The 25,183-nt window shown below is 43.5% G+C and overlaps 1 protein-coding gene across 1 annotated transcript in view; it reads left to right on the top strand.

Annotated features, from left to right (window-relative positions):
- Positions 1 to 25,183, top strand: part of TTLL8 (tubulin tyrosine ligase like 8) — a 58,465-nt gene that overhangs the window by 1,486 nt on the left and 31,796 nt on the right. Inside the window, exons 2-5 of the mRNA XM_073341863.1 lie at positions 9,580 to 9,671; positions 10,508 to 10,664; positions 21,295 to 21,362; positions 22,711 to 22,839. Coding sequence (XP_073197964.1) covers positions 9,580 to 9,671; positions 10,508 to 10,664; positions 21,295 to 21,362; positions 22,711 to 22,839 — 446 coding nt within the window. The remainder of the gene's footprint in view (positions 1 to 9,579; positions 9,672 to 10,507; positions 10,665 to 21,294; positions 21,363 to 22,710; positions 22,840 to 25,183) is intronic.

Here is a 25,183-nt window from a genome sequence, read left to right on the forward strand (position 1 = left end):
CGGGGAGCGACCCTTTGTGGCCCTCCCGGGGGCGCTGGGGCCGCGGCTTCCCCCCGCCGCCCTTGTCCAGAGTGACTCACAGCGCCCGCGCTGGTCACAATGGGCGCGCGCGGAGCGTGCCGCGCTGGCAACCAGGGGAGGGAAGGGCCTGCAGCCCCGGGGAAAGAAGCTGCTCCCAGAGGGTAAGGTGGGTGGGCTCGCCGGGCCACGGAAGTTACTTCTGTCTCCAGGTTGCCCCTTAAAGACCGCCTGAGTCGGTCCCGCTCTCTCTGCCAGAGACAACCCCAAAGGCTGGTTAAACAGGCCACCTAGTGTGCGCAGCCTGGCCTGGAAACTCCCTCTGCCCTCTCCATAAGGGGTGTCTTGCCCTCACTGATGCTCTTCATATCTAGGATCAGCTAAAGGTCAAGTCCCTGCGGGATTTCCCTACACCCCTCCTGAATTTCCACAACACGCCCCCACCCCCCCAGTTTTGTGAACTAGTTACATGCAGCGTTGCCAATTTAATGATTGTTTGGACATTTGAATTGAAATTGAAATATTAATACACACTTTAAAAGCATATAAAGTGTATGATAAAATATGTGTATCTGAAAAAGTATAATAGATTTGAAAGGTATGAACATAGACTAGCTTCCTTATACAACTGTTGTCTTTTATGACAGTGTCAGTGCATTCATTCTGGTGATGTTGGCCAACCTAATAATTTCAAATTATGATTGGTAAGCAAAGTGTAAATGAGCTCTCCCTGACAGCTAGTGATGAGCTGGGGGTTGGGGGGTAAGGCTTCAGGACCAGATTGTATTTACATTCACACCTAATCTACCTAGGTATTGAGCAAACAGAGCTGTGTTTCCCCAGTGATAGATTTTGACTGGGGTTGGGTTACAAATCACTTGAATGCGGGGGTGGGGTGGGGTAATGAAATGTTATTCTTACTGTATGAGTAAAGGGAGTAGAACTATTTAGCCTGTGCTGATTGAGGGAATCAAGAGAGAGGGTGGGGACAGGTGTTTTGCATGGTGGTCTGCCTGAGTCACAAGTACTATTTGACCTGCCTCTCTCCACTGTTTAAAGACAGAGCTGATTAGGCTCCATAGATAGTCTTTTGTTTTGTTAAGTGACCACTGCAGCTGAAAACACTGATAATCAGGTCTAAGTGCTTAGACCTGCTGTGGGACAGTGTTTCTGTGGATGAGATGGCCCAGTCTGCACTAGCAGTGAGGTTCTACCACTGAGGGCTCAGCTGAAATCACTGAGAGCTGGGTGAAACCTCAAGAAACCAACTCACAGGGGTTATAGTGGCAGCAGAAGGTGACGGCGCAGGGCTATTGGCAACAGAGTGATGGAGTGAACGGTGGTACAACGAATAATAGTGGCCAGAGTGAACAGTGAGCAGCTGGAGGAATGAGCAAGGTGCCTTCTTGCCCCCTCCCCCACCTGGGAGATGAACTCATATAGAAGCACCTCTGAGTCTCCACTGTCTAAGGACAACACCAGTGAGTGTTAATGAGGCTGTTAAGGATGCTGGAGACACAACACAGTTCATTCGAACAAACTTGGCTGTGGCATCATACTTTCTATTTAAGCAAGAGATACCACACACTACAAACTGGAGGCCAATGTTAAGTTCATTGTCACTTGTTCATCCTGAAGTTGAACACTGGTTCTGAACAAGACCAGCAAATGCTCACTATCTTTCTGCAAGAAACTCAACTAACTGGCGAGAAGCATGTGGTGTAACAGTGAAAGACTCAACAGTTGAATAAGTGAAGAACTCTCTCACCACGTTTAAAAAAAATTGCATATATGGTTGATGAATGCACCCATGCAAATGTTAAGTCATTGTGTACGTTATCTTGATGTCAGTGGTAGGCCAGTAGATGTATTTCTAGATGTTCAAGTTATAGAAGACACATCGGCTGCAGCTGTGACAACCCACATCTTAGAAAAGTTAAATGCTTGTCAATTGGACCCCAAACAGATGGCTGCTTGTGTATTTGATGGGGCTGCAAGCTGCTCTGGAAGACATGGTGGGGTAAAAGTTTTGCTCAGAGAAAAGGGTAACCCTAATCTCTCCTATACTCATCGCAGAGGCCATCTATTCCAACTAGCGTTAGTATGAGCTGCAGACTCTTCAAAAGACATTAAAAAATCTATAAATTTAATGTCTTCGTTATATTCTTTTTTCAGCAAGAGTCCAAAAAGACTGAATATCTTGGAAAATATAGAAGATAGAGTGGGGCTGAAGTTCAGATTAATCCAACCTGGGAAAACCCTCTGGCTTTCTCATGAGCGATCCTTGGCTGTTGTCTTAAAATTACTCCAGCCATTATTACTGGCTTTGGAAAGTATCTACCAAGATGGGATGGATCTAAGTAGTGAGGCTGGTGGATTACTTTTGCTACTACATTCAGAGAAGACTATTGCTGTTCTCTCTTGTAAGTCTACTGTTGAAACCACTTGGGTCATTAAACAATGCCATCCAGGCATCTGCTACAACAGTAATAGATCTTTGTCCAGCAAGAGAAGCTACATTTGGATCAATCGGAGAGCTATCCATCGAAAAAGTACTGGACGAAGCAAAAGACTTCAGTTGACTTCAGAAGTTGACTAATGAAGGCATTTATATTGAATCCTTAAGTGAAGAGGACAAGAAGTGTTTGTTAAGACAACTGAAAAAGTACATAGACTTGATTCTTAAATATCTACAACCGCGACTTCTAGATTCTACTCAACCTCCACATAGCTTTTACAGATCCCTGTCCTATAAAACACCGACTGTTGAGCGGAATGAGGCTCTACCAGCAATGGGGCTGCCTTGTGCTCAGGACAAAATAGAGAATTTGAACACAGAGTGAAATATTATATGACGAATGAATGAAGATTTGACTTCAACTTCTTTTTTTATCATCACTAGGGGCTCAAATAGATTTTTGTGCTATGTTTCCTAGGATGAAAGAAGTAGGAATTCATCTCTTGCTATTCCCAGTCACAACATGTACAGTTGAGGTTTCTTTTTCATCATTGAGTAGAACGTTGTGTTCTGAAAGAAGTCACCTTCTGCCTGATCATGTGAATGAACTAATGAGCATATCAATTGAAGGAATGGAAGCGCTGGACACACGAGAAGCCACCGAAGATGAACACATTGCATTCAAGAAGTTCATTAAGAGTTGTGCAAAATTATAACAAGAAACCAAGAAGGATATAGATGTAGTGCTTCATAGAAGGCTTGAGTAGCCAACTTTAATTTGTGTGATGATTTTAAAACGAGTTAGATCTAAGAGAATAGTCATGAAACATTTTTTCAGTTTTTACTATGGTGCCATACAGTCCACCTTCACTTTCACGGTCTCACCCCTCATTGGCCCTGACCCCTCCCCCCCATTTCAATTCCTGGGGAAAACACTGTACCCTGCCCCTAGTAGCTCCTAGTCTTCACAGGGAGACAGTGCAGTTCAGAGACAGGCCATATAGGTCTAGTCATGGAGGGGCACACGTGTATTTTGGGAGACCATCGCTGAAACTGCCTGTGTTGTTACAGAAACTCTGACCTCTTTATACACCCAAAGTATCTTTCTTCCATGCCAGTTAGGAGGACTGCATATCGATTGCATACTTTTGGTTTGGCATAATTTCTATAGCCATTTCCCATCACTTACCTACAGTGAACAATACTATGGTAGGGAAAGCATCCTCAAAAAGAAGTGTGTGTTTTAAAGTTTTGATTTTGTCCCTTTAATATTTAAAAATAATAAGAGATAGAGAAAATGTAGCATGGAAGCATATGACAAATTGAATTATCTTCTCCCTCTCAGTTTGCAGGGCAAATAGCCAAAGAGTGAAGTAACGATGACCTAGCTTAATATTATCATGATGAATCAGATTCATGCAGAAAGAAGACCACTCCCATTGGGTTTAAGTGATGCAGAAAGAAAAGAAGAAGAAAACAGTTTGTATTTGCAAATGATTTTTTAATCAAACTTTTGCTAAAGTCACATGAGAGCTATAAAATATCAATATATAATTAATCATCTTTTTTCAGACTCTCTCTCTCTCTAACAAAAGATCCCTTAGTCTGAGAATAGGACATGTCCCTAGCTAGCGTTCGTTCAGAGATGAATTACCCTGCACAGTGTCTTTTCAATGTCCATTGCCTATCTAGACTTTCTACTTATGGGACAACTTATGTTCTTTAAAAAAGATAAGTCGAAAGTTGTGATGATGTGGTCTCTAATGATCAGGATGTAATGTTTCTATACTATAGCTTTTAGGAGAGAAAAATGTATAGCTGGAATTTGTTAATGATTTAATTTCAATGCCTAATTAAAACTACACATTTGTTTCACTGGATCATTGCTGTATGTTTGGAAGTCTCCTGAGTTTTTAAAGTCTACAAAATTATATATGACAACATTCCTAATGCAAAGACATCGTTATATAGAGATTTCAAACCAGCAGTAGCCCAGAGCAACAGACACAGAGTGAGATTTCAGTCACATGATACATTTAGGGTCCCATTCTTCTCTGCTCTGGTTATTTGTGATTAGGGAGGTGGAAACTCTGAAATCTTCAACTGTTGGAGAGTCCATGGAATTCTTCCAGTTTGGGGTTGAGGAGGAGGAGGAGGTGGGGGAGGGGTGTTAGAGCAGTAGAGATGTGACAGAGTTTGTCCCTTCGTGGAAGAGACTGGAGGTTTTACTCTTAAACTCTCAGATCTCCCAAGACATATGCAGAGCTCAGGGATCCATTAGGCACAAGAACCATCCACACCTTGGCTACGCACTGCCATCTTGCACTTCTGGTTTGTTGCAGTCCCTGGAAAGCATATTTAGGTTCCTGCAGGGGATGTGTTGTTACAATCTCCTCCAACTATGTTTGTCCAGAAATATACCACCGAGGTGAGGAATTCCATAGTGCAAAGGAATAATCTACTAAATCTAGCCTGTGGGATTTTTGTGTGGAAAATCTGGTGAAGAGCCACCAGTCATCCTATGTCTACCTTCAACCCAACCTCTCTGCTAATGTGGATTCCCAAGGGAGAGGCTGCTGCAGGGTTAGGAGAAAAGGGAACTTGCTGGTGAGCCAGTTTTCCTTCCTTCCTTAACTCACATGCATTTTTGCTCATTTCTAGTAGGATATAAATACCCTTAATTCTGCATTAACTGCATTTGGCTCTCACTACTTTTCAGAATCAGGTCCTTGAGAACTAACTGTCTTTAATACATCTCCTTTGAGTAATGTCTTATGGATATAATTTATATACCTAAATTAAAAGAGTTTATTAATCTATAGAGAAAATTATTTTTTCCCACCGTGAAATAAATTCATATATATTAATTGACCAGTTTCTGCCATTGATGGAAATGGGTAATTGGAATCATAGAAGAAATTGGTTCCACCAATGGTTTCTAGTATCAGCTTCATTTCATTTTCATTAGAAAGCTTGTATCATAATTTGAGCTTTTAACTATTTCTTCCTTGACTCTATGGCTATTTTTGTTATTAACTCACTTATAACATCTAGTCTTATCAATTTCAGATAACTTCTCTAGTTCTGTATTTTGGAAACTGTCTCTTCTCTTTGATAGGAATGATAAGAACCAACCTCCCTCCCCAGAAGGTTCCAAAAGTTGTTGTGAACAAATGTTTTCCCACAGCTTGCTGCCACCTGGGATTGCTTCCTGGTAAGTCTCTAGCTGGTCAGTACCTTAATGTTGGTATTTCCTAATTTAAACATTTTCACACACATTTGGTATGGATAATCATTTACCTATGTACAGCAAGCTGATTCTCAGCTGACTAAATTCACACTATACTGTGTTTTATTAATGAAAATGCTAGAATTTTTAGCAAAAATAACTACAAACAGCATTAAAGATTTCTGAAAGTAATATTATGACTGAGTACTTGCACAAGATCATTAAAACAAATGGGTATATATAAAAATGCAGTACTTTCTTCTTATTAAAAGCCTGATCCAAATCTCATAGAAATCAGTTGAAAGACTCCCATAGAGATTATTGTGTTTGGGATCTGGACTTAAGGTCCAGACTTTTAAAGCTATTTAAAAAGGCCAAGGCATTTCCTAAATTCCCTAGCTGCTGATAGCATGGAATCCTATCCAGTGGAAACTTATTTAGTTTGAGGTAGTCTACCTTGGCAACGTTTCAACAGAGGTAACTTTCCATTTGGAGTCAATCCAGTGATTGCATGTATGTGGGTGGACCATGCAGAATCCTACTGAAGCCAAAAGGGCTCTGTATGGGGAGAATGGTGCAATTGATGCAGTTCTGGTTGCATGATCAGACCTTGAATAACCATACTTTCCATTATACTTGACAAGGGTGTGGGGGGGGTCTGTTTTGTCATTTCATGTTCAATTTACTTTCTTTCTTCGTAGACTTCATGTGGAAAAGTAGCTTTCACAGGAAGTTACTCTTCCTGCAGGAACTGGTGGAAAAAGGAAGCTTTGCTGAGGTGTAATCATCGGACTAATCAGAAAGCTCATTAGTCTTTACTCTTTCCATAATAATATTTTTCTGTGCAAAGGAATGTCCTGTCCATAGCAGCTTCTCTTGAAGCTTCTTCCTGCAAAATATTTCTAAAACCCATCCTTTTCTTTCTGTCCAGAAAGCTAAAAGTCTCATTCAGGCCCTCATCATCTACCACCCTAACAATTATAACCACCTCCTCTCTGGCCTCCCTAATGCTCCCATTACCACTGCCACTCCATTCAAAATATTGCTGCTAAGGCCACCTTTCTTGCCCATCTCTTTGACTATATCCTCCTCCTCTTTTAATAGCTTCATTGATTTCCCCATTTCATTGTATCAAATTCAGGTTCCCTTTGTAGCTTGTTTCCTCCATACGTTTCCGCTCTTTTTTGGATTGCATTGCCCCCCCCCACGCCCCCTTCCATTCTGCCAGCAATGCCAGCTTTGTCCACCTGACAGCTTCTTGCACAGTGTCTGTACACCTTCTTCTATGTAGCCCTTTAGATGTGGAAATCCTTTCCTGAATTGATCCATAAGGCCACTACCCACTCCTTCCTCAGATCTCTCCTTAAGTCTCACTTCTGCCACAATAGCTGTAAAAAAAAAAAAAGATCAGCCAATGAATGATGGCTAGGTTGAGGGGCAAATGGAGATAGTTGGTACTTTATTTATAATAGTTAGAAAACAAAGGTTAGCCTTATTCCTATGTACACTTAAGCACATGTGTAACTTTACTGAGATGACTAAACTTACACATGTGCTTAAGCCCTGGTCTACACTAGTGGGGGATTGATCTGAGTTACGCAACTTCAGCTACGTGAATAACGTAGCTGAAGTCAACGTACTTAGATCGACTTACCGTGGTGTCTCCACCACAGTGAGTCGACTGGTGCCACTCCCCCGTCAACTCTGCCTGCACCTCTCGCGGTGCTGGAGTACAGGAGTCGACAGGAGAGCTCTCAGGGATCGATTGATTGCGTCTAGTCTAGACGCAATCAATTGATCCCCGCTGGATTGATCGCTGCCTGCCAATCCGGTGGGTAGTGAGGGCATACCCTAAGTGTTTGCTGGATTGGGCCTTTATTTAGGAGCTAGGTAAGGATTAGTGTCTGTCTACCACCAGCAAATGTTTGATAAGGGATCAGATCTACAAAGGTAGTTAGGTGCCTAATTCTGGGGCTTAGGTGCCCAAGTCCCATTTTTAGACTCCACTGTGATCCACAAAACCCAGAGTTGGCTGCCACTTAACCCCATAGGCAGTGCCTAAGCTTTCAGGGTAAAAGTTTCCTAGGAACCTAAGTTTCTGCCTATGGACATGCCTGCTGCTACCTCACTCTAGGTGCCCAGAAACCTGTTCTGCCTAAGCCCTAGAGCGATCCATGAACCAGGGAAAAAGCACTTATCTTGCCTGCAGGGTCTGATCTGGTAGGAGTGCTCACATTCCACTCAAGATCTGGCCAATGGTGGAGGTGCCCCCATCCCTTTATAGCTTTTAGCCTAGTGGTTAGACCATTCACCTGGTGTGTGGGAGATGTGGGTTCAGTTCCACACTCTGCCTGAGGGGGAGAAAGGATTTGAAGAGAGGGTCTCCCACCTTTTAGGACAGTGCTCTAACTACTAAGCCATGGGATATTCTGATGTGGAGCTCTCTCACTCTGTCCTGTTGAAGCTGTTTCATTTTGGGTAAATACTTAAATCATTATTGGAGCAGGGGGACTGGACCCTGGGTCTCCCACTTCTCAGGTGGGTGCCATAAGCACCAGGCTAGAGTCTCTCTGGTCCACTGACTCTGATCCCTACCTCTGTTCATTTTGTGTGGGGTAAGGCAGGAGCATAACTCATTCTCACAATAAACAGCTTAGGCACCTAAGCCACTTGTCTCTAGGAGAGGAGTTCCCAGCTGTGGTTCGCTAGCAGAGAGAGTCCCCTTTCTGCAGCACAGATTTAGGTGCTGAATTGCATGAGGGGGTGGGGCTTAGCACACACCCTCTCCTCTGCGTCTCCCATTGGCTAGCTTAGGTGGCTCGCTGCTTAGCATGCTGACTTTTCCAGATCACATTCTTAGGTGCTATCTCTCCCCTGCATTGTATGGGGAGCCTAACTCAAGCTTTGTGGATCACGTTATTGTTTGAGGGATTTTCTAGAGGTTAGGCATCGTGGTGCTGAGTATTTCAGGGTGTAGATCTGGGCCAATGTCCATATCTGTATCCTTTCTATAGATGTCATGCTCCCCTAACAAATTACCAGGACAGTAAAAGTGAGCCATAATGTTAATTATTTTACTTTCATGGGTAGTCCTACTGAGATCAGTGTGATCACCCATGTGATGAACAGGATTTGGCCCTATGATAAATAATCCAACAAGGATGCCACTTCTTTGAAAATAAAATGCAGAACAATTTAATACGTTTACTAGTAAATGAGGTTGAGATCCATGAGCATCTTGCATACCATGCATGTTAGTGTTCTCAGCACTCCAAGATGCAGTCATGAGAAATCCCAATGATTTTTCCTTATATGGTACACTGAGGGAGCTCTGGGGCCCAATCCCACAGTCCTTTCAGGATCTGATCCTGCAAACTGATCCACATGGGCAGGAAAAGAGGAAGGGTGATGCAGTGGTTAGGGTACTTGTCTATGATTTGAGAGGTCCAGATTCAATTCCCTGCTCCACCACAGACTTCGTATGACACCTTGGGCAAGTCACTTTGCCTCTCTGTTCCCATGTGTAAAATGGGGATAATAGCACTGGCCTACCTCACAGGGGTGTTATGAGTGTAAATATATTAAAGATTATAAGGTGCTCTGGTGATGGGGGCCAGATGAGTAGCTTAGATAAGTCCCTATGCGCATATGATGTTCCACTGACTTCTGGTGGCAATATGGATCAACTTGCAGGATAAGGGCTTTAGTTTGTAAGCTTTTAGGTACATACTGATATGTTTATACAGTGCCTAGGCACATTGCGGGCACTACTAGAAATGACTGAGCACTGCAAAAGATGGGCCTCTATTTCTATGTATTAATTGCTCCTTTGGTTACAGTTCCTGTTGCATGATAGCTTTATTTTCTTTTTTAGAGCTAAACCAGAGAATTGCAGAAGAGTTGCCTCTCTCCCCCAAACTGGACAAATATAAGCTGGCAAGATTTTTAGCTGACAAGGCAATCAGGGTATGTGTGTTGACAATAGATTTTAGTGGTTTGTTTTTCCATTTACAATACTGTTTTCTAACAATGATATTTTTCCTGGGGGTCAGCTGGAAGTTGATCATAATGAGCTAATAGTTTTTTTAAGTTGTTAAACCCTGTTTGCTAAATGGTTTTTAAAACTGTGTTGGTATTTTTTAAAAATAGCCTCCCTCTTGTTTAGACAGTGCTATCGTGCAGATAGCACTGTACAAAGACTGCCCCCGTGCCAGAGCTTTGTCAGTACACATCGTCCTCACACTGAACTACGATACATTTGCTCTTCTCTTACTGGAATTTGTTATTGCTGAGTTCTGCGGGGGTTTACAGGCTGAGGGGAACAAACCCTGCGACAGAGAATAGATATAGACATAAATCCATTTGACCTAGATAAGATGGTGATTTCATGCTATAAAACATGTCTGTCTGTCTATATGGCAAAATTTCATTTGTAACATTGAAGTTCACCTTCATTAATTTGGCTGTCCCAAAGTGACTGGGTGATATGTATTCCCACTGTGCTAACCAGCCATTTGTTACTGGAGGGAAATTGCTTAATACTATTGTGGAATAATCAGCGGGATTGCTTTCAGGACAAAGATTGTGTTCCTGTGTGTGTGGACAGCTCCTAACGTGTTGTAGGTGCCACTGAAATCTAATGAATACATCTTCAGTGTTTCCCCTCTTGTTTTCAAAATGTAGTGCTCGCAACTTCAAAGGTATTGCACTAGTGTTGATGTAGACCTTACTTGTTAAAGATAAACCATAATATTTTGGCAGTGTCTGTGTTTTCATTTAAAAGTATCTGCTTGCAATCTTAGGAAAAGAACATTTTTACCATCTGTGGACCCTACCCAGTAATTCGTAGAAGTTTAAGGAAAAAAGGATGGGTGGAGAGAAAGCTTTCCATAAGAAATGACTTACAGGACAATAAAGATGATGAGTGTGATGCTGATTGTGAAGATGGTGGGAAGAATGGTAAAGTACCTAAATAGCTTTCTGCTTTTATGTCAAATGTCCTATCATGTTTTAAATGTTTGTAGTTCTCATAACAATAATCAACACAAAATGATCAGAACTAGTCATGCAGATTTTCACTTTCAGTCTCTGATTTTGAGAAAAGAGGAAAAGGGGTTTACAGGGGCTGTAATACTGAGGGCCAGATGAGCCTCTTGCTGGTAAGTAGGTTAAGTTTGCAGGTCTGGCTGTTAGGAAATAAATCTTCTTTTTCCTGTAACCTGAACATGTTATCTAGAGTCTCTGAAGGACAACAAACATGCAAGCCTACTATGCCATTTTTTGATCATACAGAAGGAAATCCAGAGAGTAAAGCAGAAAAGCTGAGTCTGGATTCTTCTATGACATGGATCTGAGTTTGTCCTAAAGGGAGGGAAGTGCTACTTCCTTGCTAGTGATTCTAACCCCAGCACAAGCAAAATGAGGGGTCCCATTCTTTCAGCTTCAGGAACATTTGCTGTAATGTAAACAGCATCCCTTCCTGCACACTCCAATTTGTATTACCGATGAACTCCTCTCCTCATTTGTTTCAATGAAGCCATTGTATGGATAATCACAACAATTGTGCTTGTACTCATTCTGATTCCCAATCCCTAGTTGTTAAGAACATTTAGTAACACTTAAAGATGCCTATGTAGTTAAATAACTGGTAAGTAGAGGATTAATTTAATACAAGAAAGTTATTATAAAAGCATTCATATAGTAGTATTAGGCATCCTTCAGTCTCTAAAGACCATGGGTATGCGCTCCTGAGAGGTAAAGAATTTACTTAATTGGTTTTATGGCAGCCGTGGTTGTGGCTGAAGAGACCCACTCGAGAGAGACAATCTCTGCCATATCTGTCACATTTAAAGGTGATGTTTCGTCCCTTTGGGCTCTGCCTTCTGCGAGCTCTTTTCTCTGCTAAGCTGAACCACTTCCTCGTGACTCCAGAGACCTTTATTGAGCTCTTCTTTCCAAAGGCTGTGGTCCTGGGTGTGACCTTCCCAGTTATCCACATCCATGTCCATTTCTTTGAGGTCTCACTTGCACACATCATTGAAATGCAATCTTGGGCACCCTTTGGCTCTTTTTCTAGATGTCAATTTGCCGTAGAGGATGTCCTTTGAGATGCACCCATCATTCATTCGGCACACATGCCCAAGCCAGCAATGGCATCTCTGAGGAGTGTTTGCATGCTGGGTATGCTGGCCTGCTTGAGCACCTCAGTGTTGGTGACTCTGTTCCTCCCAGAGATTCCAAAGATTCAATGAAGGCAACACATATGAAAGCTGTTGAGCCTCTTTTCCTGATGACAGGTTTCAGAATGGTAGCCGTGTTAGTCTGTATCAGCAAAAACAACAAGGAGTCCTTGTGGCACCTTAGAGACTAACAAATGTATTTGGGCATAAGCTTTCGTGGGCTAGAACCCACTTCATCAGATGCATGGAGTGGAAAATACAGTAGCTGGTGTGTATGTGTATTTATAGTACATGAAAAGGTGGGAGTTGCCTTACCAATTGGGGGGTCAGTCTAATGAGACAATTCAATTAACAGTAGAATATCAAGGGAGGAAAAATCACTTTTGTGGTGATAATGAGGGTGACCCATTTCAAACAGTTGACAAGAAGGTGTGAGTAACAGTAGGGGGAAATTAGTATGGAGAAATTAGTTTTTGTAATGACCCATCCACTCCCAGTCTTTATTCAGGCCTAATTTGTTGGTATCCAGTTTGCAAATTAATTCCAGTTCTGCAGTTTCACGTTGGAGTCTGGTTTTGAAGTTTTTTTGTTGTTGTTGTTGAAGAATTGCCACTTTTAAGTCTGTTATTGAGTGACCAGGGAGATTGAAGTGTTCTCCTACTGGTTTTTGAATGTTATAATTCCTGATGTCAGGTTTGTGTCCATTTATTCTTTTACATAGAGATGTCCAGTTTGGCCAATGTACATGACAGAGGGGCATTGCTAGCACATGATGGCACATATCACATTGGTAGATGTGAAGGTGAACGAGCGCCTGATGGTGTGGCTGATGTGGTTAGGTCCTATGATGGTGTCCCTTGAACAGATATGCGGACAGAGTTGGCATCAGGGTTTGTTGCAGGGTTTGATTCCTGGGTTAGTGTTTTTGTTGTGGTGTGTAATTGCTAGTGTGTATTTGCTTCAGATTAGAGGGGCTCTCTGTAAGCGAGGACTGACCTGTCTCCCAGGGTCTGTGAGAGTAAGGGATCGTCCTTCAGGATAGGTTGTAGATCCTTGATGATGCGCTGGAAAGGTTTTAGTTGGGGGCTGTAGGTCACGGCTAGTGGCATTCTGTTACTTTTTTGTTGGGCTTGTCTTGTAGTAGGTGACCTCTGGGTACACTTCTGGCTCTGTCAATCTGTTTTTTCACTTCAGCAGGTGGGTATTGTAGTTGTAAGAATGCTTGATAGAGATCCTGTAGGTGTTTGTCTCTGTCTGAAGGACTGGAGCAAATGCAGTTGTATTTTAGAGCTTGGCTGTAGACAATGGATCATGTGATGTGGTCTGGATGAAAGCTGGAGGCATGTAGGTAAGTATAGCGGCCAGTAGGTTTCCGGTATAGGGTGTTGTTTATGTGACCATCGTTTATTAGTACTGTAGTGTCTAGGAAGTGGATCTCTTGTGTGGACTGGTCCAGGCTGAGGTGGATGGTGGGGTGGAAATTGTTGAAATCCTGGTGGAATTTCTCAAGGGCCTCCTTCCCATGGGTCCAGATGATGAAGATGTCATCAATGTAGCGCAAGTAGAGTAGGGCCATTAGGGGACGAGAGCTAAGGAAGCGTTGTTCTAAGTCAGCCATAAAAATGTTGGCATACTGTGGGGCCATGTGGGTACCCACAGCTGTCCCGCTGATTTGAAGGTATAAATTGTCCCCAAATGTGAAATAGTTATGGGTGAGGACAAAGTCACAAAGTTCAGCCACAAGGTTTGCCGTGACATTATCGGGGATACTATTCCTGACAGCTTGTAGTCCATCTTTGTGTGGAATGTTGGTGTAAAGGGCTTCTACATCCATAGTGGCTAGGATGGTGTTTTCTGGAAGATCACCAAAGGTTTGTAGTTTCCTCAGGAAGTCAGTTGTGTTTTGAAGATAGCTGTGAGTGCTGGTAGCGTAGGGCCTGAAGAGAGAGTCTACATAGCCAGACAATCCTGCTGTTAAGGTGTCAATGCCTGAGGTGATGGGGCATCCAGGATTCCCAGGTTTATGGATTTTGGGTCGTGGCTCTAGGGGTGTGTCAGTGTAGATTTGTTCCTGTGCTTCTTCAGAGAGTTTCTTGAGCAGATGGTGTAGTTTCTTTTGGTAACCCTCAATGGGATCAGAGGATAATGGCTTGTAGAATGTGGTGTTGGAGACCTGCCTAGCAGCCTCTTGTTCATATTCTGACCTATTCATGATGACGACAGCACCTCCTTTGTCAGCCCTTTTGATTATGATGTCAGAGTTGTTTCTGAGGCTGTGGATGGCGTTGTGTTCTGCACGGCTGAGGTTGTGGGGCAAGTGATGCTGCTTTTCCACAATTTCAGCCTGTGCATGTCGGCGGAAGCACTCTATGTAGAAGTCCAGTCTGTTGTTTCAACCTTCAGGAGGAGTCCACCCAGAATCCTTCTTTTTGTAGTGTTGGTAGGAAGCTTTCTGTGGGGTGGTGTGTTGGAAATATTCCTTGAGTCGGAGACGTCGAAAGTAGGATTCTAGGTCACTGCAGAACTGTGTCATGTCTGTGGGTGTGATGGGGGAGAAGGAGAGGCCCCGAGACAGGACAGACTCTTCTGCTGGGCTAAGAGTATAGCTGGATAGATTAACAATATTGTTGGGTGAGTTAAGGGAACCACTGTTATGGCCCCTTGTGGCATGTAGCAGTTTAGATAGTTTAATGTCGTTTTTCCTCTGTAGAGAAGCAAAGTGTATGTTGTAAATGGCTTGTCTAGTTTTTATAAAGTCCAGCCACGAGGAAGTTTGTGTGGAAGGTTGCTTTTTTATGAGAGTTTTATGAGTCACTTGCCCCATAACCTCAGCCATGCAGAACACGATGCCATCCACAGCCTCAGAAACAACTGTTTCATGTGAGAGGTTGGCTGCGATAGAGGCCTTCAGATATATGAACTTGTTCACCGTTTTGAGTTCATAGTGGTTGATTTTGATGAAGCGTGCTTCTTCAACTCCTTGGTACGTTATGTTCATCTTTTTTAGGCTTCTCGTAAGCCTGAAGTCTTGGCAGGCTTTTGGAAAAACTGTTTGTGAGGTTTTGGAGATGGGCTTCTGTGTGAGTTGTCATGGCTGCATCATCAGCAAAGAGGAGGTGCTGATTGAGGATCCCCCGTGTCTTGGTTTTAGATCTAAGTCTTGCAAGATAGAACAGCTTTCCATCAGAAAGCTTCTCATCTTGTCTACAAGTAGATTCCCTCAGTTGAGGAACCAAAAGCTGGTTCCAGTAGCAAGGAGAAGAAGATCCCAAACAGAGTTGGGGCAAGTACACAGCCTTGCTTGACCCGGCTATGAATCTGGAAAGCCTCGGAGACTGAGCTGTCATATTGGACTGTCCCACACACGTTTTCGTGGAAGAACCGAATCATACTTAAGAGCTTGTGGGGGACATCCAGTCTTTTCTAGAAGTGCAAATAGTCCACTTCTACTGACAAGGTCAGAAGCCTTTGTAAGATCGATGAAGGCTATGTAAAGGGGCTTTTTTTGTTCTCTGCATTTCTCTTGTAGTTTTCTCAGCAAAAGGTCACGCTGATAGTAGATCTTTCAGTTCTGTTCTGAAACTGTACTGTGATTCAGGGTAGATGCTGTCTGCAAGGGTCTGAAGTCTGCAAGGGTCTGAAGTCTGTTCAGGATGACTCAGGCTGTCTTCTTTGAAATTGGACCCAAAGCTTTTTTGAGCCCATCATACATGTTTCTGATGTTGCCAGCAGAGAGGAACAGTGGCTGGAAGGGTGGCCAGCAGAGAGGAATGATGGCTGGCAGGGTGGCCAGCGGAGAGGAACTGCGGCTGGCGAGTTCTCAGATGGTCGAGCAAGCAAGGTGCCTTCTTCCCTGCGTGGGAGGTGAACTCCCACAGATGCACCTCTGAACCCTTGGTCCTCACTGACCAAAGACAACCACTGTGAGTGGGGTATGGCGAGGGAGCAGAGAGGAGCACAGAAAAGGAACTTTTGGTTGTAGGACTCAAGAACACGAGGCAGAAGACACTGCCCCATGCACTCTGGGGTGGGGGTCCTGCTCACAGTTTTATGATTATGAATCCTGCTTGTGGCATTTTCCCTAATTAATGTCAGGTGACTTCCCTCCTTTCATTAAAAGTTTCTTTTCTACACTCAGACTCTGTGCTTGTGAGTGGGGAAGTACTGCCTCTCAGGTACCCAGGGATGGTGTGTAATTTTCCCAGGTTACTGGGTGGGAACTTGAGCTGGTTCTGTGTTGTATTGTTGAAAAGGTATTGAACCCGGCCCTGGTTGCTACTGGCTCCACCTGGTAAAGGATTACATAAGGTTGGTATGCCTTGTGGTGATAAGATCCAGTTGGTGTCAGTGGCCAGATCAGGGATGTTTCCAAGATACTTTGTGTTGTGGCTTTGAGTGGAAGAATGAAGGTCGTAGTAGGAACAAAATTCTAGCACTCTCTGACCATTTCCATTTATCTTATCAGTCCTGTGTTGACCAAGACAGTTGGTCCATTTTCATGATCAGCTCCTCCCCTTGCGTTGAAATCACCTAGCAGGAAAACATACTCATGTTTTGGAATCCTGCTGATGGTGCTGTTCAACTGGTCATAGAATTGGTCCTTGATGTCCAATGATGAGGAGAGTGTTGGGGCATACACACTCACAAGGTTGACTGGGCCCTCAGATGTGAACAAGCATGATGCCAAAATTCTTTCTGATCCATTTGTACGTGGCTCAATCTGTTGGATCATATTAAAGACGTTCTGTATTAAAATCACAAATGCGTTTGATTCCCCATAGTTTAAATTCCAGGGTATTACTAATTAAGAGGTCTCTTGGTTTTTGGTACTGTTTCTCTCCCTCTATGTGTGAAACTTGCAAGCTGCTAATTGTGTTAGTACATTCTAAGACAGAGTCTGTTCTCAAAGCAATTCACAGAGAGAGAGACTCAAAGCAATACTCTTACAACAGAAACAGCACCCAGAGAATCCCCGCCCTTTTGTTGTATTAACAATTGTGATTAAAATAGAGAGAGAGGATGTATGTAGATGGATGCTTGGTGTGGATAATAACTGAATGATCAGGGAGGTGCCAGCCTAAGAATCCAGTGTCCATCGGCTGAAGAAGGCGTCAAGTGGAAATAACCAGAGGACCCCCGAAGGGCAGACTGGAATCCACCCAACAGCCTCAAGAATGGGAGCACCAAAGAACAAGATAACATCTAGCAGCACGGAGCCGTCAGGAATGTGCTATTTGCTGATTGATTCAGCAACAGCATGATGAAGCAATTCCCACAGACTGGCATAGGAAGAAATTCCTATAAAAATAGACTCTAAAAAGTGAGAACTTTGGGATCTGATTCTGCATACCAACTTCCAGGAGCATCAGATGAGCATCTGACAAGGCTCTGCTCCCTCCTCATGTCCAGGCCACCTGGCCAGTGACTTGGCATGAGCAACTCTAAGGCTGGTAACTATGATAACAACCTTGCAGAACCTGTGTGTGTGTATGAATGAATGAATGTGTGAATAAATATGAGATTGAATGGAATGTTATAGCTGTAACTAATTGCTTACTATGATTCTTTCTGTATTCACAATAAATGTGGTATTTTGCCTTTTTCCCTTTAATAAGATCCTGCTGGTTTTTAATTTATTGGTATAACAAATCATCCATAGAAGTGAGTTCTTGATGGCAAATCCCACTCCATGCTCTTGTGTTTCTTCAGCGTTTTTCGCCTGCCAGAAAAATGTGTAGTCTTTTTTCCCCTTAGAGATCCGCTTGATGGGAGCCATGTTTCTTGGAGGGATGCGATATCCACATTGTCGTTTCAGTTTGTCATTGATCGCAGCAGTTTTACATGCATCGTTGATTTGTTGAAGGTCCTCAGATAATCCAGTTGTCATGGTGCAAACTTTCTAGCACCCTATCTTTAAGGATGTTTTCTTTCTTTTTCTTGATTTGCCTGGTGCGTTGGTTACAGTCCACTTGTCAAGTTATAAAAGTCTAAGCTCCCAGCACCCATTGAAGGCAGACTGTGGCAGGACAACACCCTGTTGTCTGGGTGCTGCTCAGTTTTATGGTGGGCGGTTGTTATCCAGTGAGATACAATGATCTCTCCCACCATCGGAAACAGCCCCTGGCGCTCAACTCTACGCTAGTCAAGTAAGAGCTTAGAACCGGTGACTACTGCCTCCCATGTTGTGTCGACACTTGAGGTGAAGCTGGAATATTTCTCCAAGGCACAAGCCTGGGCAGATGATATGGAGGCCCTGAGTTGCCCATGCATCAGGACCCCCCTCTCGGCGTCACTGGTAAAATCCAGAGGAGAGGCAGAACCAATACATCTTGTACCTGATCCACTGCAGGAGTTGCCGGAAAGATACTAAAATATTAGTACCTGACAGTTTAGGGCCTCCACTCCTGATTTTCTGTCTGAGTTTGCTCTCCTAGCCTTACATTCTCCTGAATTCACCCACAAGGCAGTAGGGCTTTTCTGTCAGGGGTTGCTTCCTTAGCCTTATGCCCTCCTACAAGGCAGTGGGTTTGATGAGCCTCAGGTAGTACCATCTACTCTCATTACTGTAGCAGGCATAGCCTGACCTGACATCATTAATCATATTATCATAGAATATCAGGGTTGGAAGGGACCTCAGGAGATCACCTAGTCTAACCCCCTGCATCTGTAGCACCTTTCTTCCAACAAACATAAAGCTATTTACAAATAATAATATACTAAGCCTCAACACTGCTGGAGGCAGGTGAGCATAATTATTCCCATTATACAGTTGGGGAAACTGAGTCACATAGCAGTTAAGTGACTTCACAAGGTGATAGGAACATAGAAATTATTGGACTAGATCAGGCCAGAGGTCTATTTAGCAAGTTATGCTGTCTGTAACAGTTTTCGTATCAGCTGCTTCAGAGGTAGGTATAAAATACTTCCTAATGGACAGTTAGGTTATAGTATGTCTAGGGGGGAAGTTCATATATAAACCCAAGCAGTTAGTAATGGTAAATAGTAAGATAGCAAGTCAGTGATAGAGCCAGGAACAGAACCCAGGAATCTGTCTTTTGCTCTGGCCAACAGATAGTACTTTCTCTACATTAATATCTCAAGTAGGCCAATCGCAAACAACCAGTGAAGAGGCATGATTCCTGGCACAGAATATTATAAGTGGCACCAGTAATAGCACCAATAATTAAGGCTGCCCTTCACTTCCCATTATAAGGCCCTGTTTTCAGTATGTAACTTTTCAAAACTTTAATTGCTTAGGCTGAAATTTTCCATGCCAGGTGTCTGCCTCAGGCTGCATTTTTGGAGGAGAGTTTCAGCTAAAATGATTAGGCCATTTCTGAGAACAAGGTTGGGGAAACAATGGTTTTGTCCATCTTAAAAACATTCTGGTGACCTTTTCTTTGAGAGGGTCTAGCATCTATGGTTTGGGACAGAGACTTGAAATTTGGCAAGGTGGTGGCCTTTGTATCAGGGATGTGCCTTGGGCTGTCCCTATGAAAATCTGCCCATATCTGGCCAAGTTCCAACCCTTTGAAAAATTGCAGATCTGACATGCTCAGGAGAGACTTCTTAGAGATGATGGGGAGACTGGGAGTAGTTGGTCAAGGAGACTGAGACTTGCGAGGAACAGTGGCGAGGGTAGGGTAGACAGATCCGATAGGGAGCTGTCATGAATGGGGAGAATTGGAACTGGCTGGGCAAAGAAGCTTGAACAAGGAGCCACAGGAAGGGGGAGACTGAGATTGTATGAAGAACCCAGGGAGGAAAATTGGCACTGGGAGCCAGTGGGTTGTGTAGTGAATGAGTCTGTTGTCTGTAGGGCCCCTACCTCATTTTTTGTAGAAGTTGGAAGCTGTCTAATAAATGAGGCAGGAAACTGCAGAAGAAATAGGATGGTCTCATGGTAAAGTCAATTTGAGGGTGTACTGGAGAACTGGATTCTATTCTTGCCTCAACCACAGAGTTCCCATGTGATGCTGAGCAAGTCACCTACACCCGACTTTTCACAGATGGTCACTAATTGTGTGTTCCTCATTTCTGAGTGCCCAACTTGATACACTGGTGTCGAACTTGCAAAGAAGTGCTGAGCACTCGGCTGTGGCTGAAGTCAGCGGGAGCTGTGTTATATAATGCTAAACACTCTGAAAAATCAGGTCTTAGGTGTCTGAAATTAGGCACCCAAAGTTAGTGGATACTTGTGACTTTAATTTCTCTGTGCCTCAGTTCCCTATCGCTAAAATTGGAATAAATGGCCACACTTGTGACCTTACACTCAACTTGATGGCATTTTTGTGTCTGTCTGTCTGAAATGTGATAATTTGTGAATGCCACTTCCAATCCCAAAATTGCAGGGAGTGTTCTAGGCATCAGTGAACAGAAACCTATTGATTTTGAGGAAAGTTAGAAAATGGAAAGAGGGAAAATGGGGGACACCTGGAGACCCTGCTATCTGGTTAGCACAACCACAGCTTCAAGCAGCTCTGCAGTTGTCTGGAGATAGAACAACTGGTTGATGGCTCCCATTAAAGTCTTACAGTGTATCTGGAGGGGGGACGCTGGTATGGGTGGAGGGGACAATGTGGAACACTCAGAACCCATATCAGGGAGGAGATTGCAGGGAGAGGCAGGGAGTCCCTGACATAGAGGGAGATAGAAGGGTGGTACACAGGGAGCTTGTGGGGTGGAATAGAGGAATGCAAGAGCCCTAGCATGTGTAATAAATTCCACCCACAAAAGTTAGAAAGTGTGCAAGTGCAATCCTCTAGGAATACCTGCTCATCTCACAGGAGTGTTGTGAAAATAAAGTAATGTTTGTGAAGCAGTCAGATGCTATAGCGATGAGTACTGTAGAAAAGCCCACAAGGAAATTGATAATTCTGGCTTTGAGGATTTGAGTAGCATGCAGTACAGATAGCATGGAGTCACTTAACAATGAGGATAAAACAAAATATTGTATAGCTGCTCAGTTTGTGAGCACCATCTAACCTCGTTCTCTGGAAAAAATAGTATGTTATCATGTAATTAAAGACTGCATCGTAATGCATATGCACAATGGGCAGAATTAGGGTTGCATGGGCAGCCTTAATGCTGGCATTTCCTAACTTTTTAGTGTTTGATTTTGCAAACTTAATGTTCTTTTTACATGGTTTTGTTTGTAATATTCATATTTATTAAAGAAAAATTAATTTATGGTTGCTAATGTTCTCAGCCTACAGGTCGTGGGAGATCAAATAAATGTAGAGCATCTTTTATAGGGCACATAGCTCCTCTCACAAAATCTATCTGGGACTGGGGGCTCTTGTCTACTGCTAGCACTCTGTAGATGTAACTCCCTATTGCTCAAAACTTCTGTGGGCTTTAAAACAATATATTTATCTATGTTGTATTATTGTTACATGATTTTTTTAAAGGCAAAAGAAGTGTCTTGTGTGAAGAAGTTTCTGGCCTTGACAGTTCAGATGACATTCATGATGTAATGGTAGGATTACATATGTACTTATTGTTTTTCCTGAAGTATATTTTAAAAAATATGTGTAAGATAAGTTTTGAATTTTTTGTCTCATTTAATTCACTTCCTTTTACTGTCCAGCCACAGTGGGCCAATTTCTGCCTGGATTCAATGGAGTTACGCAAGGCAAAAATTTGCCTGCTGGATAGCGGAAGGAAATGCCAGCTAAAGTGCATCTACAGTAGGAAGAATTTGGCCCAGTAACAGCATGGGATGTATTTTTGGTCTAGCAGATTGGTATGCAGTACCCATCAAATGTATATGCAGCCCCTACTGAAGTAATTTGTATTTTACTGTACATTAAACTAACTGTGCACTGGCCAGTCTATTACTTGATTACCAAATCTGTGGTCTTGCCATTCAGGGAAGTTGCTTGACTGATTTATTAGTTAATCATTTAGTTAATCATTTGCATTTACAAACCACACACACCAACAACTTATTGCATGTACTTAATCCAGTAGCATACCGAGTGAAGCCACTGGCAGTCGTTCCTTTGATTGAAGTAGGAAGATGGCCCCATGTGGCTTACGAAAGAATCTTATACTTGTCAGGGTATTATTTGCCATCTAGTTTAATCACTTATAACTCACTAATATTGTACAACCAACATTTCATTAAGTTTATCCTAGTCCAGAAGAGAGCACATATATGATAGGTTATGTGGCCATTACTACCTACTCATACCAAAGCTTCACCAAGTTATTTTGGTCATCTATTGTGTTGCACTTTCACTGATCATATAGTTCTGGAAGACAAGGATGACTGTCTCTACAGCAGCTCACATATGTCTCTGAGTGAATGGATGCTCAAGATATTAGTGATGCTACTCCGTGAACAAATGAGCAGTCTAGAAAATCACCCCATGAGCCAGTCAGTCACCTGATTAAAAAATGGGGCTTGAGCAGATGACACGAGAGCCTCCAATGCAACTGTCATTTTTACTATTTTCTTTGGGACCGGGAGTTTCTCAAAAATATATACATATGTCCTGGAGCCTTAACATTCCACTGGTCCTGCAGGCAGAAGAGCATACGTGCGTACGCACATCAACAAGCCCTTATTTGTTATTCAGAGGAATTCACTTTGGAAATGCTCTAAGGAGCAGATAGAATTAAAAGGCTCTGTGACTGTACATGTTCTCCCAACTAAGTTATCCCAGCTATGCCAGTGCACAGCTTCCTGTGCCCACAAAGTGAAGTCGTGGGTATAACTTTGATATACTGCAGAAAATGAGCAGTTGGTATTGGATATATTAATAAAACTTTCCTTGATCTTAAATCTGTGGAATCATAATACAGGGTCTTTTTTGTGCCAGTCTAGGTTGGTAAGAAATGAAGAGACATCCTTTTTTTGGACTATAAAAAAGGATGCAATTAATTACCATAACCTACATTGTGATCAGATGCTGAATCATTATGCAAAAACTGGCTCCTTTACAACTAAAGTAAGTAGATAGTTAAAATCACTTGGCCTTTGGTGCTGTTCCCACATGGGGAACATTATTGGTATTAGGTTTCATGAACAGATTATACAAGGTGAAGGGTTAGTGAGTGTTAGTGGGTTTTTTAAATTTATTTCCATATTAATGTGACCAACAGTAACTGATATAAGAAGTCAAAGCTAAAGACTTTACATATATGGGAGCAAATTCATCCCAGGTTATTCAGGAGGATGAATTTGTTTTTCTATTGTTATGTAACCAGAGGGGCATGGTGGATTTTTTTTTGAAATTCTAAAGGAACAATATCCATGTTCTCAGCTCTAAATGTGTGAGTCCCCAACTTGGCAATCAGATCCACATGTGTAGACCCTTTCACACATGTGAAGCCCTGTTGATTTCATTGGTGTTCTATGTGGCATACAAGACTCTGTCTGTGTGGATCCTACTGTAGAGCCCGAGTGAGCTGTATGGTTTGTGTGCTTGCTAAGTATATTGAATGATTGATTTTTTGGTGGTGGTGGTGGGGAAGGGTTGAGGGAAAGCTAGTTATTAGCTACTATTTATTATTTGTTTTTGTGATCTTATGTCAAAAGCACCTAGGGCTTTTAAGATAGGCGTGGTACCGTTTTGTTATATTAATATTTTTAGCATCTAAATAGATTGTTGTGCTATAATTAATATAATTCTCAACCTGTTTAAATTAGTGAATTAAACCCCAATGAAAGGCTTTGCTGTTCTTTTTCGAGTGCTTCCTCATGTCCATTCCATGCTAGGGGGGTGTGCGCCACACGCACAGTTGCTGGAGATTTTCCCCTTGGTGGTATCCATTGGGCCAGCTCTAGCGCCCTCTGGTGTTCCACACATGCATCAGTATAAGGGGTGCCGCTGGCCCTGCGCCCTCTCAGTTCCTTCTGTGACAGTTGCTGGAATGACCCTTCTTGTTGTAGCAAGGCTTCTTTCCCTGTGGTTTGGACTTTCTCTGTCCATATTTTGTATAGTTATTGTAGTTAGTATATATAGCTCTTAGATAGAGTTAGAATGGTGTTAGTAGTTGACTCTGTCGTTGAGGGACTTTTTGCCCCAGGGGCTTGGCATGCCCCAGTCCCTGGGCTTCAAGCCGTGTGCCCCATGAGGCAAGCCGATGCCAGTGAGAGACCTGCACTCTAGCTATCTAATGTGTCTGGGCAAGTCTGCCGTTAAAGAGAAGTGCCAGATCTGCAGGGACTTCAGACCTCACACGAGAAAGGATAGGGATATTCGGCTGAAGGCCATTCTCATGCAGAAGAGGGACAAGCGGGAGTGCCTAGCGTAGTCAGACCCATATTGGGCCACTCATCCTCCCTGAGCCTCTGACTGCGCCACTGACTCTGCCTCGATAGCTGGGTCCGATACAGGACCCACCACTGACTCCCCAGAGCAGCCATGGGGTCAGGTGTCTGCTGGCCCCTTTGAACCCAGGAGGCTTTCCAGGTGGCAAAGGACCTTCTGTCCCTTCCGATCCCACCAAAGGACCTTCTGTCCCTTCCGATCCCACCGATCCCTCAACTCCCCTCGTCAGCCAAGGCAACTGGGAACAGAAGGGAGCAAGGTGCGGTGAGCTCCACCATGACACTGACCACTGCAGCACCATCCAGGGGCAAGCCCTCCATGGTCCCGATGCAGCGGTCCCCAGTTCCCTGGTATTGCAGAAGCAGGTACTGCACTGCCATGATCTTCAGGGGAAGATTCCTCTTCAGAGTCAGAAGTGGAATCCTTTGCTCCACCCAAAACCTACCGGTACCCAGCCTACACACCAGACTACTGTACCAGCCCTTCTGCCAGTGCCTGGCCACCAGAGTCCTTGGGGGTTTCCCCTGCCACCTGGCCCCCCCTTACCATTGTTCATACTCAGTGGTGTCAGAAAGGTGAGCTATCGTCTCTTCCCATCCAGCACCAGACCCTAATTCTGGTACTGACCTCAGTGCCGATGTCCAGGAAATGGCCCCAAAGGACATGGTGGAAGTAGAGGAGGAGGGAGCACCTCCTCTGGCTCAGGCCTCCTCCTCATCATCCCCGGACAAGGCGGTTGCAGGCCCTAGTAACCCACTCCCTCAGGATGACTTCAGGGCCCACCAAGAGCTTCTGAAAAGGTGAACTGCGAACTTGGGCTTGGAAGTTGAGGAGCTTAAGGAGTCAGGACACAGCTGCAGCCTAATCGACATCCTGGCTGCAGCTCCTCCCTTCAGAGTGGCCTTGCCTATTAACAAAGTGGTGATGGGCCTCATCAGAACACTGTAGTAGACTCCTTCTCTGCCTCCCCCCACATAAAAAAGGGCAGAGAAGAAATACTATGTCCCAGCCAGTGGAT

Source organism: Lepidochelys kempii, chromosome 1 (genome assembly GCF_965140265.1).
Source record: "Lepidochelys kempii isolate rLepKem1 chromosome 1, rLepKem1.hap2, whole genome shotgun sequence".
Taxonomy (NCBI): domain Eukaryota; kingdom Metazoa; phylum Chordata; order Testudines; family Cheloniidae; genus Lepidochelys; species Lepidochelys kempii.